This window comes from Talaromyces atroroseus (genome assembly GCF_001907595.1).
Source record: "Talaromyces atroroseus strain IBT 11181 chromosome Unknown scaffold_14, whole genome shotgun sequence".
NCBI classification, from domain to species: domain Eukaryota; kingdom Fungi; phylum Ascomycota; class Eurotiomycetes; order Eurotiales; family Trichocomaceae; genus Talaromyces; species Talaromyces atroroseus.
The window spans coordinates 251,944-268,131 of record NW_017971446.1 but is presented as its reverse complement, the minus strand read 5'-3'; the positions used below and the strand labels follow the sequence as shown (position 1 = coordinate 268,131).

The window sequence follows — 16,188 nt, the reverse complement described above, 5'->3', positions numbered from 1 at the left end:
CCCCCCCCTTTCTCCCCTCTCTAACTATTTGGTTGTTCATTTGTTTGTCTTTGCATGCGCATAAATAAGTAAATACGTAGAATGATCGATCTGACAAGCGCAGATCATCGGGTCCGTCAACACCATGCTCAGTGATATCTACCCGGAAACATACAACAACTCTACCGCCAGTCAGAATGTCACCTCCATTGCCTTTGTCGGAACCGTCCTGGGCCAATTGATCTTTGGCGTCACCAGTGACTACTGGTCGCGCAAGTGGTCGCTCTTCATCGCGACGTGCATTCTCATCGTCTTCGGTGCCCTGTGTGCCGGCTCCTACGGCGCCGGAGACAGTCAGGTCGGCCTGTTCGATGCCCTGACGGCCTACCGTTTCTTCCTGGGTATTGGCCTGGGTGGTGAATACCCGGCCGGCTCCGTGGCCGCCGCCGAGAGCACTGGCGAGTTGAAGTCGGGTCATCGCAACCGTTGGTTCATCTTCTTCACCGATTTCATGATCGATGCTGGCTACGTCGTCTCCGCCATCGTGGCCACCATCGTGGTTGTGGCCACTTCGGAACGCCATCTGCGTGCGGCCTGGCGCATCTGTCTCGGCATCGGCGTCATTCCTCCGCTGAGTTTGCTTTACCTCCGGTACAAGCTGAATGAGCCGGAGGAGTTCAACCGGGAGCGCATGCACAAATACCCCTACTGGCTGATCCTGAAGTACGTTCACTTCCTCCTCAAACATGTAGAGATCATTATACTAACGTGGTATAGGTTCTACTGGAAGCGCTTGGTTCGTTCCTTTCCTGCTGTAACTGCCCCAGAAGATATACTAACGCCCCACAGCTCGTCGTCAGCGCGATCTGGTTCATCTACGATTTCTCCAGTTTCTCCTTCGGCATCTTCTCGTCCAAGTGGCTTGCCATCATCATTGGCGACTCGGCCCCTCTGTGGCAGAGCTTTGCATGGTCCATTCTCACCTACACCTTCTATCTCCCGGGCTCCTTCGCCGGTGCATTCTTGAGTGATATCTTCGGTCCCAAGCAGACCCTCGCCTGGGGCGTGTTCTTGCAGGGTGTCGTTGGATTCATCATGGTGGGTGCATACAAACAACTCGCCACTCCGGAATATGTCGCTGCGTTCGTCGTTGTCTTCGGGTAAGTCTTGGTGTCCCACCAGCCTAGGGGGTCAGACGACTAATCACCATGCGTTGCTTTTGTAGTATCTTCTCTGCCCTCGGCGAGCTTGGCCCAGGCGACAACATCGGTCTTGTTGCATCCAAGAGCTGCGCAACGGCGATCCGTGGTCAATACTACGGTATCGCCGCTGCCATGGGCAAGATTGGCGCTTTCGTCGGCACCTATGTGCTGCCTATTGCGCAAAAGAACGCGCCCAATCCAACCCGCGCTGGACAGGATCCTTTCATCATCTCCAGTGCCCTTTGCATTTTCACTGCGGTTCTTTGCTGGGTTTTCGTTCCAAACATTGGACAGGTACGCGTTGTTTCTCCTTCCGTTCACCAGAGTCGTTTGACTAAAAGACTTCGCCCTTTCGTTCAATATAGGACACGATTGCCCTGGAAGATCTGCGTTTCCGTGAATACCTCGAGGCGAACGGCTTCGACACGACGACAATGGGTACTCGTACTGCACAGCAGCAGGTCTCTGAGTCTGCATCCGAGTAGACGACGAGGTGTTGGGGAGACGTAGTGTGTAGTAACGTATCGTATCGACTTGGCAAGATAGTATAGAGATATAGCTATACTACTATACTTACATAGTAAGAATACATCTCTGAATGGATATGAAGTAGCAAATAATAAACCATGAATATATATTTTAACGTATGCGCATGCATCGGTAACTCTGCGCAATCATCTCCCGCGTCGGATCAACCTCGGCTCAGACGCTCCTCGGCCAAAGAAAACGACGTCAGACCACCGACAGATGCTCCGACTCTCTCTTCCTGCCATCCATGCATTGTTGCCTCTGCCATAAATAACAAATAATCGCATCGACGACTGAATTGGCTGCTTCCATATACGCTGTACACAAATATCTAGGACTGCCTCGCCATGGTCGCGGACGCTCTCGTCTACCACCCCTCGGTGGCTCATTATCTCCGCTTCGTCGCAACCACAGGTACTCTACCTACAAGTCATCTCGTGATTATCAGCAGCATGTGTCTAATATGAGTAAAAAAAAAATGAAAAAAAAAAAAACAGTCGGCCGCGACAAAGTCCTCCGAACAATTCAATACTTCGCTCGTTTCTACGCCTGGTACCTCTTCCGCACCAACAAGCCGCAATCCGCCATCGCGCCGTGGGACCTCCTCAAGAAACACTTTAGCCTGACGCGCAAAATCCTGCGCGCTGGCAAGTTCGCCGAGCATATCAAAGCCGCCTCGGTCGCATACGACAACAAGAGTGCCTCTGCGGACCCCGTATTGAAGAATCTGACTGTCGGCCGCCAGCTGGGTTATGCGGGTTACTTGACGCTGGATTCGATTACGTTGGTGGATACGTTGGGGTTCCAGAAGTTTGAGAGCGCGAAGAAGCTGCAGGAGTATTCTACGCGGGCGTGGCTGTCGGGCCTGGTCTGCAGTGTGGCTGCTGGGGTGTATACGCTGTATCGGCTGCAGGAGAGGGAGAAGGGGATTGATAGGAAGGAGGGGGAGGGCGTTGTGGAGGCTAAAAAGATTGAGCGGTGAGTCTGAGAGAGATATATTTACATGCGTCGAAAATGTGAAGGCTAACTGTTCTCAGTGAGCGTGTCGCGGCGCGCATCCAGCTCGTGTCTGACCTCTGCGATCTGACCATCCCTGTGTCGACTCTGGGATACGTCAAGCTCGACGACGGTCTGGTCGGTATTGCTGGAACCGTCAGTTCATTGATCGGAGTGTGGTCCTCCTGGAAGAAGACTGCTTGATTAGCTAGCCTCAACGATACTTCTGCTTTGTTTTCTCTACTTTATTTTTTATACCTTATAGTTACTTGGTTGAATGCATCGTCTGAATACACTTGATACGGAAATGTTTTCTAGTCCTAATGGAACCGCTATGTCACTGCCCTGTTTATTGAACATGCCGAAGCTTCCCTGCATTCTGCGTTGTCGGTGATGCACATTCCACGTAAATAACGATCTGCAGACACGGTTTGTCTTGGGGGTGTGCGAGGTCGATGCTGGATTTTGAAGCTATGGTATGGTCATATACAGCTACTTCATCGTTTCTTGGTGTGGGCAATTGTCCAGGTTTCCAATCATGACTGCCGCTTCCGATAGTTGAGAAATCATCACTCGTCAATTCCCACTTCCTAGTAACGCACAGGCAACGCCGACAGTTAAGTCCTTTAGCATCCAGCGCCATTGCTACTGCCGCCGGCTTCTAGCACTACTCTGCGAAACTCGAGTGCGGTGTCGCGGCTTATCGGTCTTGCGTCAGATCTTGCGCGTTGGCCTTGCCTCTGCAGAGAAACCAACATACACAAATTAATGCCAATTTTTCTTTCGAAAGCACTTACAGTGGATAAGAATAGTACCTAGGCACCTAACCAGTAGACACACAACGACAACAACCCTCTTCATCGGATTTGGTCCGTCTAAAAGTATAATTTCCCTCTGAAGCTGGTTTCATTTGGATGACAGGTTCGAAGCTTCGACATCTAGCGAGTCCTCTGCGTGGCGGGTCTGGATGAGATTGTGAACGAGAGCATTATCTAGGTTCGTTTTCATTCACCATCTTCCGGGATTTCAGGAGGTCCTCAGACGAATCGTTCTTTCAGAAAGGATTCAATGGGTGTTCGTTTGTCAAGTAAGAAGTATATTCGGAAGAGAGGCTCTTCTTCTCTCATTGTTTACGAGTGTTTCCGAATCACGTTATAGAGTATCTACAAATTATGCATGTTACAGTGCTTAGGATTAATTAATTACCTTACAAAATGATGATGCGAAAAATACATATGACAATGAGAGTCCCACACCCCCACTAAATGACGGGCCGGCGCCATGTGGAGTAACTTAATCTGAAAAAGCATGCTGTTATGCACATGTATGCACTAGTAAGTCAATATGCATCATCAAGCCATTTTGGGCCACACTCGAGAGCTTTCTGTACGAGTGTGCCTTTTTTATTGTCTATTATCAAAAGCTAAGTTCAATTATGCAGCTGGCTAAATACCAACTATTTCAGTAGCTTTGTAATAGCACGGTAGTCTATCTTACCAAATGGGTTTACCGGCATCGCTTCGAGAAATAGTTTCGGGACACTCTGTGGCAGTAGCACAGTTTCTGCTACTGCTTTGACTTGGTCTTCGCTCAAATTGTGCCCATCCGATATTGCGCAAGCTAAAGCATCCCCAGCCACGACAACAGCAAACGCGAACCTTTGGCGAAATGGCCTTCTCTAGTCTTGCTTGTACGTCGTTGAGATCAACGCGAAACCCAGCAAGCTTTACCTGTCTGTCCATGCGGCCTATAAATGCCACTTGACCATCAAGTGTCCAGTAGCTCCAATCCATAGTTCTGTACATGCGTCCGCCGTCAGTGGGCCAAATCGTATTCGGAATGAATCGCTGCTTTGTTTCTTCGTCAAGACCGATATAGCCCGGGGACACTTGCACTCCCGCAATGTGAATTTCGCCGGCGATGAGGAGAGGTGATAATGCCCCCTGCCTATCGAGTATGTAGACACGCGCTGACTCGAACGGTGTCCCAATGGTGACAAATTGTCCGGGCTTGAGTTTCTGAGCAGAAGACACCATGTGGCATTCCGTTGGGCCGCACATGTTGTACACGCTGGCCTGTCCGGCTGGCCACCTGTCTGCAGTGTGTTGTGGCAGAACTTCAGCGGATAGGTATATATACTTGAGATTGGGATAGTCCTCTGGGTTCAATTCTGCTGCAAGCGAGGGAGTCATGTCTACTGAGTCTGCCACTCGCAAATGCTCAAAAGGCTCCGTAGGGGTTTTCAGAATTAACGTGCCGCCATAGCAGAGAGTGGAAAACACCTCTTGTAGAGCACCATCGAAAGCGGGCGCGAGCATTTGAGCTACGCGGACGCCTAGCCCAACGTGTAGACGAGCAACAGGGTCTCTAAGGACACTAACGACACCTGAATGGGTGCATTGTATAGCCTTTGGTTTCCCGGTCGAGCCAGATGGAAAGCATATATAGGCTGCCGACAGAGGTTTGGGCTGCCTTATAGCCGGGTCCGGGCCATTCTGTTGTCTCCCCTGAGCCTCTCGCAGAATTGTTTCGACGCATAACTTCAACTTGCAACCATCAGGGGTCAAGGTACCGGTATCTTCTTGCGGAACTAAAAATGCTCGAGCCTTAACTAGTGCGTAATGATGCGAATCGAAGCTGATGAGACAAGCCAACCCCTTAAATTTGCCCAGAGAACCGCAAACATAGCAATGACCCAGTTGATAGAGCCATCTGCATAGATCAGAACAACGCTCATAGGCTCCAGCAATTCCCGAAGTCGTTGTCCTACGAGACGGACCATCTCTTTCACGCTATTATAACTGATTTTCTGGTCAGAAAGTTGTAAAGCTACTTCATCACCTCTATCTAGGGCTTGTTTCTGGAATAATGTCATGATGTCGTCCTCTATGCTTTCAAACGCTGTTTGGGTTGAGAAGCAATTTCCCCAATTGAGAATGCGCGTTTTTTTTGAGAATTGGGAAGCATGCTTCCAAGGCATTCTCCGACGCGCAATGCTCCCGATGCAAGGCTTACCAATGCACTCTTGAAGAGATCTGTCATGACATGCATTTCAGAGGGGGCGTGCCATTCGCTATTGAAGCTAAATCGTACTCTGCCGGCTGGTGATACATAGAGAGTTGGCAATGTCTGTTTGGGAGCCCTAACTTCAGTTTGGCGGCCACCAGCGTACCAAGGGCAGTGCGGTTGGAGATCACTGGATACCACGACAAGTCCACCCAAGGAGAATCCGTCTGAAGGATCAGAGTAGGACATGTCATCTAATTCAAGCACCTTTTCGAATACTTGCTCCAAGAAGTCATGAGCGGTGTCATTTTGGTTAATGTCCAGTGCCACCCACCTAGGTAGCTGCAGGGTTCCAGGCAAATGAGATCCTGTCCCGGTGTATAATTATATACTAATAGTCCCACCCGGATGTAGGAAGCCTTCCGGGCATAGGAATCCTGTTCTAGTGTGTGGTTAAAACACATAGTTTACATCTAGTATAGAGACAATGAACTGATTTGTTTGCTAGTAGTTATAGCCCCGGGTGCAGGAAGCCTTCCAGGCAAACAAACTCTTGTTCTACGGTTAGACAGGGTAAAGGAAGTCCACATCAATGACTCTCAAGCGTGGGGTCAATGAAATATTGGGACCTGTCATGAAGACAAATTATTCAAGCCTTATTTTTTTGGGCATCTGAGCGTCGAGGCTTGATACAAGTCTTAGGGGATCCAATTGGTCGTCCGGATCTTATCCCAGCTGAAAATTGCTAGGCTTACCTAGGTATATATTGGATCGATACACTAACCAGCGCTTAAACGCTCAGCAGCACTTGGAAATGAGGCCTCGGGCGGCTTTTGAGAGCTATACGAGAAGCCTGGGAGTCAGGTGAATTGATCGATAGTATGAAAAGACGGTGTGAGGCAATCATTCAAGCTGAAGGCTGCTAAGCGCCTAGTGCGGCTGTCTGAATATGATAAGGTACTGTAGGTATTTCAATCGCAACTAGGGCAGCGTTTCTTTTGCCCGGAAGGCTTCCCCCGGTGTAGAGCTGGTAAATAGGATCCCATGACGTCCTATGGACTCTCCTTCTTGGGCATCTACAGCTACACAACATGGCTTGACCTAGGTGCTGCAGCGATTTGCGCGGTGTACGCCATCCTTTGGCTCTCAAATCATCCGCGCCTTTTCCACGACAGAGTCGCAGGGAATGACATGAATCCAGTTTTTTACTATGTTTACATTCTTGTGGCCGCGTTGGTAGCATGGTTTGTTTTGACAGCCGGCTTCGACTATATAACGCGCATACTGGAGTCATGCATGCTACTTTGCTGCTGTCTTGAATAAAGATTGGCTTTATCTTATGACGACAGAAGCAGTGGCATTTTCTTCCAACTGATAGATGACACTAAGACTGTCGAAACTACTATTGTGTTCGAGCTGGCACAAACATTCGGTGCACCTGGCAAGCTTATAGTTATTTTGTGTGCTTTACTTTAGATGAGATCTTCATTATAGAGTTCAACTTCTTGAATTTAGCTTTGTTGTTCTAAAGATTAATAAAATGTCAACTATCTAGGTATAGCAGACGTTGTATAATGGCATATTCCACCGGCTTGGCTGTTCTAGAGGAACCTTGGAAGGATGAAAGCTTTATCCAGACAACAATATTGCTAGCCATCATAAGTATACGAACTTTAAGGTATAAAATGATACGCATTGACTTGTGGAATGCATTGATTCTTTCATATGCTCGAACTCCTGAGTACAGCGGCCTAATAATAATAATTACGACGACTAGGTAGGTACTAATAATTGGAAGTCAAGTTATTTAAACCATGTTAATTGGCAACAAACCTAATAGTAATAATAAGATTGACTCCCAAAAAACAAAAAGCAAACTTCAATAAACGCAGATAGTAACGATATCAACGCTACTTTCTAAGACGGGCAGGTCTGAATGGTAAAGCCCTAACTCACATAGACAGTAGATACGCATGCGACCACGAGAGCTCTTATCTACCTACGTTGTACAGAATACTCCGTATACTCCAGGAATCCAATAGTGCGCTCCGAGATAGTACACATATCTAGGCAGGATATGATCTCACATGCACAATCCCGATACATACTTCATTCAAGCCCCCAAACAGGAAATCTGAGCTTCGCCAGCTCCTGCAAGGCACGCCGCTTGACCCACCAAAGAACGACATACAATTTCCTACCTGGTACAGCACTACGTACATCAGCTATTCCACCTACGTACGTGCGTACGTAGATTGTGGTATATATACAACTTATCAGTTGATAAACTCCTTGCTTCGCCCATTCCGCCCGGCTGGCATGTTTTCCTCCTCCCTCCCAAAGGGCAGAAAGGAACGAAAAGCTTAGCTTGTCTTGTTCGCTGAAACGGCCATGAGACTGCTGGCCGGGGCTTAGACATGCCTGTCTTCTGCACTTGTGTCAGATGGAGATGGATTGCTGACATACCTCTACAGAGTTGCCTCCACTGTCCATCTTCAATTGCATATTCGACCTGTAATTATCATTGGAATATGCTGTCTACACTGCTTTTCACTTCGTTTATCGAATCATCTCAATGATATTCTTTTCAATTCCTGTCAAGCGTGACTGCGCGGACCAAACATGTTGAAGCCGATACTCGACGTTACCAATTTGAATGTGTCTCTATCGGTTTTTGGTGCGAGATCCCTTAGAATAACTGATCAACGCTGTGGATTTTTCTAGCTGACGAGGTAAAAAGGTATCTTCATACTCGCTTATGGGTACTTTTCAGCCCGATTGCAGCAAGCGTGGTTCCTGGGGGAAGCCTGTAAGCGTTCTGACACGAGGATTATCCAGACCAGGCCTTCAAAACTAACCTTCCTACCTCTTTGCCAAAAGTGCCAGCCCTAGTGCTGGGAACCATCGTCAGCCCCGTCGCCGCTAATCTGATCAATGTATCTGACTGGGACCATAACGGGGTGTTTCACGACACCCACGAAATCGCATATGTACGTCCTATTCTACCTAGGTGACTAGTGGGTAGAAACAAAACTGATTAGACGACATATACATGGTAGAACATGGCACGAGTCGTCATCGCAATCCAACTCATCAAAGTCGGATATGAACTGCCCAAGCAATATCAGCGAAAACGCGCGGCTGAGATGACCATCTGTCTTCTCCCCGTCATGACTATCATGTGGCTCTGCACGACGGCATGCATTAAGCTGGTTGTACCCAAGGTTTCATGGGTGCGTTCTTTTTTTTCACTTCCCAAAGGAAAGAAAACCTGGCTAAAGACATCCAGGTATCCTCATTAGTGATCGGATCATGCGTCACCTGCACCGACCCCGTGCTCTCGCAGGCCATCGCCAAAGGCCCCTTTGCCGAGAACTATGTACGCCGACCACTGCGCGAATTCATCTCGTCCGAGGCCGGTGGAAATGATGGCTTCGGGTTTCCCTTTCTCCTGTTCGCGGTTGCGCTGCTGCGGTATGATGGGACCAGAGCGAATGCCATTTCGCTGGACGAGATGGACCATGCTGAAGGTATACCGGATCAACTGGGCGCGGAGGAGCAGAGCAGGTATGGCGACGGCGGTCTGGATACGGCGCTGAAACACTGGGCTATTGAGGGTGTGCTGTTCATGGTGCTGCTGGGGTTTGCGTATGGGGCCATTGTGGGCACGCTGTGTCGTGTTGTGCTGAATTGGGCGCTTAAAAGGTTGGTTTGTCTCTCTGCTTGTGTTTTATGCCATGGAAGGAAGATAAGTGGACTTGACTGACCGTTTGAACAGAAAATGGGTCGACAACGAGAGCTATCTCCTGATTCCGCTGGCCATGGGGGTGAGTAACCCATCCTTGCCACATCATCCAGACAAACATATCTAACTCCCACAGATGTTCATCGTCGGCACCTGTGGCTGCTTCGGCGCCGACGAAACCCTCGCCTGCTTCGCAGCGGGCAATGCCCTGAACTGGGACGGACGCTTCCTGGCCGAAGTGCATCTGCGCCACGACTCGTTCAACAACATCCTCGAGCGATTCCTCAACTTTGCCGCCTTCATCTTCATCGGCTTGATTATGCCGTGGGACTTGCTCACCAATCCGCAGAGAATTGCCGTCCACGGACTCACGCCCGGACGGCTGCTGGGGCTGGCGTTTCTTGTGCTGGTGTTTCGACGCATCCCGGCTCTTCTGGTCTCGTATCGGCTGATGTCGAAGGTGTGTCGGGACTGGAAGGAGGCGTTGTTTATGGGGTATTTTGGTCCGATTGGTATGTTCCCCCCTCCCCGCTTCTTTGCTGTTGTTGTGCTGCAGGCGCTCGTATTGACGAACCGGCCGTCTAGGAATCGGCGCCATATGCTCGGTTGAATACGCAAGACGACTCTTCCCGGCCCCGGGAGACAGCGATGCAGAGATCAACACTCTGACCAGCGCCATGATACCGGTGGTATACTGGCTGGTGTTCTTCTCCGTCATCGTCCACGGCCTGTCCGTGCCTATACTGCACATGATCTACAAATGGCGCAAAGTGCCCATCGTGCACGACAATCCAATTGAAGTTGTGCTGCTGTCCAACAACGAGCCGCTGCCTGCGAACAGCACGGCGTTGCCTCAGCGGCATTCGGCTATACTCAACAATCGGTTTTCGAGGCAGGATGGTAAAGATGACCGTGATAATGATAGGGACGACCGTGACCATGGCGAAACTGCTACGCCAGCGCAGAATATGAGGCGGGCGATGACTGTGCACCATCCCCCGTCTCATCACCGGCATCATCATATTTTCCATCGAGGAATATCTCCCTACGACCTTCATAGACATCATGGCCATAGCCACAACCATGATAATACCAGATACGAGCGCAGCTCTCTGCACGGATCAGATGTCGTAGATATCCTGCAGCACTGCGACGACGACGAGCGAGGGCACAAATCCAGGATGGGGTCGGATAGCACAGCGTCGGTCGATAGAAGGCCGTCATTACCACAGGAGATGCCGCGGGATATGATCTAGTAGTTCATTGTCTAGTTGAGTGTTTTGTTTTCAAGGCGTTTGTTTTCTTCTTTTTTTGGAGTACTTGGTGGCACTGTTATCATTCATAGAAGGGCATAGAATAAATTCATTGCTTATTGATCAATTCATGCCTAAAGCTCGGCGACCTGAAAGAAATCAACTAGGACGTGTGTACAGCAGCCTCATAAGGGCATATCGACCCTATTCCTCCCTTTCCCTGTTCTCGGGTGCACTCGCCATCTAGACTGGGCAAGTCTACCAACGAGCATATTAGTATGAGCTCTAGATGGCCAAATATAAACAGAAAGAGGAACATACAGCGCCGCATGATCCGCAGCTCTTGGTCTCGCCTGCAATGGCAGTGCCGCACTTGGGGCACGAAACGTGGGCCATATTGATGGTACGAAGTGAGGTAAGGTTTTTATTCGCTATAAACATTGTTAGTAGATGATCGCAGCTGGTGGCGACACAAACGTACATTATGTTTGTCTCGTTGTGGTTGATGGGTGAGAGGTTGATGTCTTGGTGAGGGGAAGAGAGGCGGATACCCCGCTATTTATGTTATTTCTGAGGCGACGCAGAGATACGTGTCGAGTAGAGAGCTGAGCTGCGCATGCATACACATGATTGGGCGAACCCCCACCCTAGGCGTAGACAGGACATGTCCAACTGACTGGCTATCAGACGATCATTGCTTTTTATTTCGTTCTACTGGAACTAGCTGTCTAGGCTGTCGGCGTCGGCGTCGGCGTCGGTGTCGCGGACCCGTTCAAGCGTGTTTTCCTTTTCTTTCTTTTCTTTGCCAGCACTGCCGGCCTTAACTCGTATTCCCCGATCTCCAAGTGTGTGCCACATGTCAGGCAGTCGCCATTCTCTGGCGGCTCGCAGAATATGCTGAGGCAGATCGAGCACACCCACCCGATGTTGACCACGCGCCGATGACAGAAGCAAGCCGCCCGGAAATCAACGTCGACTCGGGACGGCAAAATGAGGTGCTTGCGAGACCGCTGATCGGGAAGGAACGCCATCATGAGGTACTGCAGCAGTCCTCGAGGTTCCTTTAGAGACATGTAGACTCCTCGCGTCGCATCCGACGCTTGCTGCAAGAACACAGCATCACCGCTCAGTTTGCAGACGTCGATAGGAATATGCAGACGCTGGCATGCAAAAATACTGTTCATAATGGGAATATATTGGTGCGCCGAGTCCGTGGAGCTGCTGACGGAAACAATCAAAATCCGGCTCTGGAGTCCCAGGCTGACACTACCGCTCGTTGTCGATGACCCTGTAGGCGCGTTGGACGTATCGATGTTGCTGTTGCCGTGTGTTTCCGCCCATGTCATAGTCCGGCGGTTGATGTGGCTAAGTGCCAAGGTCAAGGCCCCAGCCATCATGGTCGATGTGGCGCTCACATCAGCTGCGTCCGTAGATGCCAGAAGCTCTCTCACATTCTCGGTGACTTGTTCCTCGACAATTCCAAAGGGGCGGTACATGTTGTTATTATTCGAAGACCGGGGAGCATGGCCATTCATTTCAACGTCCCCATCAGCATCCAACAGATTGGGCGAGGGCTTCTGCTGGTTGTGCGAAGGATAGAGCCAAGCCGCACGCTGGCTATGGGACGCTATCACCGCAACCTCATTTGTGTAGTTGCATGCCAGATGCGCGTTGATAAACACCAGAAGATTGGCTAGGGCCTTGGAAAAGGGCAGCTGTTCCTCAAGCAATGCCCATGCATGAGGATTTATGTCGAGAACGATTGCAAGGAGCGATGGGGCTGGTTCTGTATTCACAAAAATAAAAAACAAAAGTACTTAGTCATCACGCTCGCCGAGACAAAAGCACTCGACTCACCACTGGCAACATTTTCATAATGCTCCGAGGCATCTACGGCGTTCATCGTCAGAGCGTGAGGAGAGTAGGGCGCATCATGGACAGAAAAGGGAGGTTCAGTTGAACCAGCACTGTCTAGCAGTGAGCAAAGCCTGAGAGAGCACTGAACGACGATCTGCAGTTAGTGCGCGAGTTGAAGTTGAAGCAAGAACGGACGGCGTGCAGCAAGCAGACCGCCCCAGCCGCGTGATCATGTGACATGCTGACTCACGCGCCAAGCCTTCCTAATTCGGATAGCTTTGCTCTTTCCCTTGGTGGCACTGCCAAGCACGGAACGTGTCCCAGACGCTCGCTCAGATTCGCTCTCTGGTGGTATGTAACAGAAGGACGAGTGCTACAGACGATGCCTTCCGGTCATAAATATATTGAAATTGTGCATTCACATGCAGAAGAGGAAAGAAAGAAGCTTCGGCGTCCGACCGTCCGATAAAGGAGGGGCAGCTGCAGATAACGACATAATTACCGCTAGTATGCCGCCCTCCGCTGCGCCGTACACCCGTAATTTTCAGCCCGCCCTGCCATTGGGCAGCCCCCGGTATTGGCGTACCATCCCGTACATTAGTAATTATCCCAACCGGACTAGAATATTTCTTTTGCTGCTTCTCTCCTGGGAGAAAAGAACAGCCATTCCACTTTACGTACCGGGAATCACTCGCATCTGACAGGATCGCCCCAATATGCACTATGTCGTTGATGCCTGCATATGCAAATCCACTTGCTTACTAGTTACTGCTGCTGCTATGAATGCGACGGCGTAACTAGATCAGACACAGCCAACCCACTTGCCTTTTCGCCCGCGCCTTCCGACGCCGACTTCTGTGTCCAATTCAGCTCCTCATCCTACCTCTATTTTCAATCTCACACTTCGCTGCTGTCATAGCTAACTAGCAAAGGGAAACCCCCCCCCAAAACAAAAGAAAAAAAATATTGTCTTGCGGCTCGGCGGTCGTGGTTGAAATGGTGGGCCCCAACGTCCAAGACCGCGCCGTCAAACTATGCCGTGAAGCTGTCGAGTTGCTCGATGCCGGCCACAAAGAGGTGCGTATACCGGATGCTGAATAGCACTAATATTATCCATCCCAATGATGTTTGACTAACGCCTGTTGTTTCTGCCTTCCCCAGGCCGCATCGAGAAACCTCCGTGAAGCCCTCTCCCTTGCACCTGAGAATCCCGAAGTAAAAGCGGCCTTTCTCAAAATTCGCGGCGAGGAAGAAACTGGCCATCCTCTCTTACATTTATGTCAAAAATACGCGACTGGAAAGCATGAAGACGCCGGAAAGGATGCTGCTCGTTTCCTGCACGCGGATGGATCCAAACCTCCTGAAGACGTCTCGTTAGAATGCCTTAACCTCATTCTAGCTAAGAACGCCGAGTCACTCTCCCCCATTCAGGATGAAATCATCTCTGGCTTGGTTAGACACACTGTCAGCGTGCGGCGCTTCTTTGCTTCACGCCTCCAGGTTTCCGTTACCACTTTTTTCGACGAGATTTACGATAGAGGTGACAATGCAGTGGTTTGTCTGGATACCGTTGTGCTCGACCCAACCCTATGGCCGTCAGAAGCTGTTCGATCGCACTGTGAGAGTGAGCTGTTCCAACTCTTTATCGCAAAATTGATGGAGTCAGGCCACGACCAGGACGGCCGCTCTCTTAAGGGGATAACTAGACTTTTAGCCGTCGACGCAGCGAAACTGCAACATCTGATAGACGATGAAGGCTTCGACGTGATTTTAGCATCACTGGATTACAGGCTCCCTCTTGACGTCCGAAGTCAAGCGACTCTAGCTACGGCTAAATACCTTGAAGCATCCAAAGAAGTTGGACAAAAACTCTTCTCACAGCTGATTACAGCCAAGGTTGCAAAAGCCCGAAACGACGATTTAATTGTCGCCTTTTCTGCTGCTGCCGCGGTTTTCCCAATCATCCCATCACTCACCTCGTCTCTTCTCTTGACGGAAGGCTTCCTACAGTCCATTGTGCCTCTCCTCCATCGTGAGGCAAAGTCTTCCAAAGTCGAACTGGCTCTTTTGGAACTGTTTAATGCCGCATGTCTGGACCGAGCTTGCCGCGAAGCAATAAGCAAGGAATGTGGTGACTGGCTATCCCATATTCTCTCTAATGGTACCGATGCGAGCTCCGAGCTAGCCGCTGTTGTCCTAGCAAAAGTGAGGACATCCGAGAAGCAAGGAAGCTCCGAATCCGCTGCCAAAACGCACGAGGACAATGAGTCTAGTGTCCAGGAGCTGGTTAATCGTTTCAAGGGACAAATGTCAGACCACAAAGTCACCAATGTTCACAATCCTATAGAAGGGTTGGCGTTTTCCTCAGTCAAGCCCGATGTTAAAGAACAGCTGGCGTACGATCCGGTTTTTCTAAAGGGTCTTTTTCAGGTTCTGACTTCGAATTTGGAAGATACCACTCTATTATATGGAGGACTCATGATAATTGCCAACATTACGAGATACTTGCCGAATTTGTCGGAAGAACAGAAGAAGATGTCGGAGTTGAAAGCGTATGCTGAAGCATCCAAGAACCCTTCGACGCCCAATGAACTGGAAGATGACCAGCATGTGACGGGACGCTGTGCAGCACTTATTGAAGCCAATATCATGCCCCTCCTGGTGGACTGCGGTAAAGCAAGTTTGAAGTCAATTCATGATCTCACGAGCAAAATTGTTCTGTCTTTGTCAAAGAATGCCAAGTCAAGGGGCAAACTCGCCCAACAAGGAGCAGTCAAGCTATTACTATCCATTTTGGGTCCCAAGAACGGTAGCCCTACCCCTACGTTCAACGAAACCACACACAATGCGTCGCTTGCCCTAGCTCGCATTCTCATTTCTGTTAATCCATCCCACGTCTTTCCTTTTTCTGGGTTCCCACAGATTACGTCTGCCATCCGGCCTTTGGTTGCACTTCTCAGTCCTCCAACAGTTCCATTCGCTGCAGAACAACCACGGGATCTCCTCCCTGTGTTCGAATGTCTGCTGGCCCTTACAAATCTTGCTTCATCTCCGGATAGTACAGCAGCCGAAGCTATTGTACGGCAAGCATGGGATGTTCTTGAAGATCTACTATTGTCAAACAACACATTCATTCAACGCGCTGCGTGTGAGCTAGTCTGTAACTTGATGACGTGCGAAGCAGGCATTGTGAAATTTGCAGATGGGTCAAAACGTGCCGGCCAACGCTTACATCTGCTTCTTGCTCTAACAGACGTCGACGATGTTGCTACACGAAGAGCAGCCGGAGGGGCTCTAGCGATGCTAACAGAATACAATGCTGCAATTGCTGCGGTGTTGGACCGACCACGCGGTGTCAATCTCTTGCTCGGACTCTGCCAAGAGAGCAACGACGACCTTGTCCATCGAGGAATAGTCTCCATTCGCAACCTGACTTGCATCGCTTCCGGTGACATGGGTACCCGTGCTCGCAACGCTGTCAAACAGGGAGACGGCATTGACATTCTCAAAAGCTGTCTCAAACGTTCTTCTAACCCGGCTATCTTGCAAGCCGGGGTGGAGGCACTGAAGCCGTTAGTGGAGCAAAGCGCAGCCTAGACTTCGTCTGATACATGCAACTTTT

The 16,188-nt window shown here is 49.9% G+C and overlaps 6 protein-coding genes across 6 annotated transcripts in view; 4 read left to right on the top strand and 2 right to left on the bottom strand.

The window, feature by feature from the left end:
- UA08_08444 (hypothetical protein) overlaps positions 1-1,666 on the top strand; it is a gene marked incomplete at both ends in the record, with an annotated part of 1,929 nt that extends 263 nt beyond the window's left edge. Inside the window, 5 exons of the mRNA XM_020263556.1 lie at positions 104-702; positions 757-775; positions 829-1,139; positions 1,205-1,475; positions 1,547-1,666. Of these exons, the coding sequence (XP_020116305.1) occupies positions 104-702; positions 757-775; positions 829-1,139; positions 1,205-1,475; positions 1,547-1,666 (1,320 nt within the window). The remainder of the gene's footprint in view (positions 1-103; positions 703-756; positions 776-828; positions 1,140-1,204; positions 1,476-1,546) is intronic.
- A 390-nt stretch (positions 1,667-2,056) lies between these two features.
- On the top strand, positions 2,057-2,909 carry UA08_08443 (hypothetical protein; the record flags this gene model as incomplete). Its single annotated transcript, XM_020263555.1, has 3 exons — positions 2,057-2,123; positions 2,207-2,687; positions 2,747-2,909. The coding sequence occupies 3 exons, from the start codon at positions 2,057-2,059 to the stop codon at positions 2,907-2,909; spliced, it is 711 nt and encodes a 236-aa protein (XP_020116306.1).
- A 1,289-nt stretch (positions 2,910-4,198) lies between these two features.
- UA08_08442 (hypothetical protein) lies at positions 4,199-5,960 on the bottom strand (the record flags this gene model as incomplete). The annotated part of the gene is made up of 3 exons (XM_020263553.1): positions 4,199-5,295; positions 5,361-5,514; positions 5,721-5,960. The coding sequence occupies 3 exons, from the start codon at positions 5,958-5,960 to the stop codon at positions 4,199-4,201; spliced, it is 1,491 nt and encodes a 496-aa protein (XP_020116311.1).
- A 2,373-nt stretch (positions 5,961-8,333) lies between these two features.
- UA08_08441 (hypothetical protein) lies at positions 8,334-10,712 on the top strand (the record flags this gene model as incomplete). Its single annotated transcript, XM_020263552.1, has 8 exons — positions 8,334-8,388; positions 8,452-8,520; positions 8,592-8,701; positions 8,771-8,944; positions 9,001-9,416; positions 9,490-9,538; positions 9,593-9,968; positions 10,042-10,712. 8 exons carry the CDS (start codon positions 8,334-8,336, stop codon positions 10,710-10,712), a joined length of 1,920 nt encoding a protein of 639 aa, XP_020116312.1.
- A 725-nt stretch (positions 10,713-11,437) lies between these two features.
- UA08_08440 (hypothetical protein) lies at positions 11,438-12,612 on the bottom strand (the record flags this gene model as incomplete). The annotated part of the gene is made up of 2 exons (XM_020263551.1): positions 11,438-12,495; positions 12,567-12,612. The coding sequence occupies 2 exons, from the start codon at positions 12,610-12,612 to the stop codon at positions 11,438-11,440; spliced, it is 1,104 nt and encodes a 367-aa protein (XP_020116309.1).
- Positions 12,613-13,562: 950 nt separating this feature from the next.
- UA08_08439 (hypothetical protein) lies at positions 13,563-16,163 on the top strand (the record flags this gene model as incomplete). Its single annotated transcript, XM_020263550.1, has 2 exons — positions 13,563-13,643; positions 13,728-16,163. 2 exons carry the CDS (start codon positions 13,563-13,565, stop codon positions 16,161-16,163), a joined length of 2,517 nt encoding a protein of 838 aa, XP_020116310.1.
- Between the last annotated feature and the right edge of the window lie 25 nt (positions 16,164-16,188).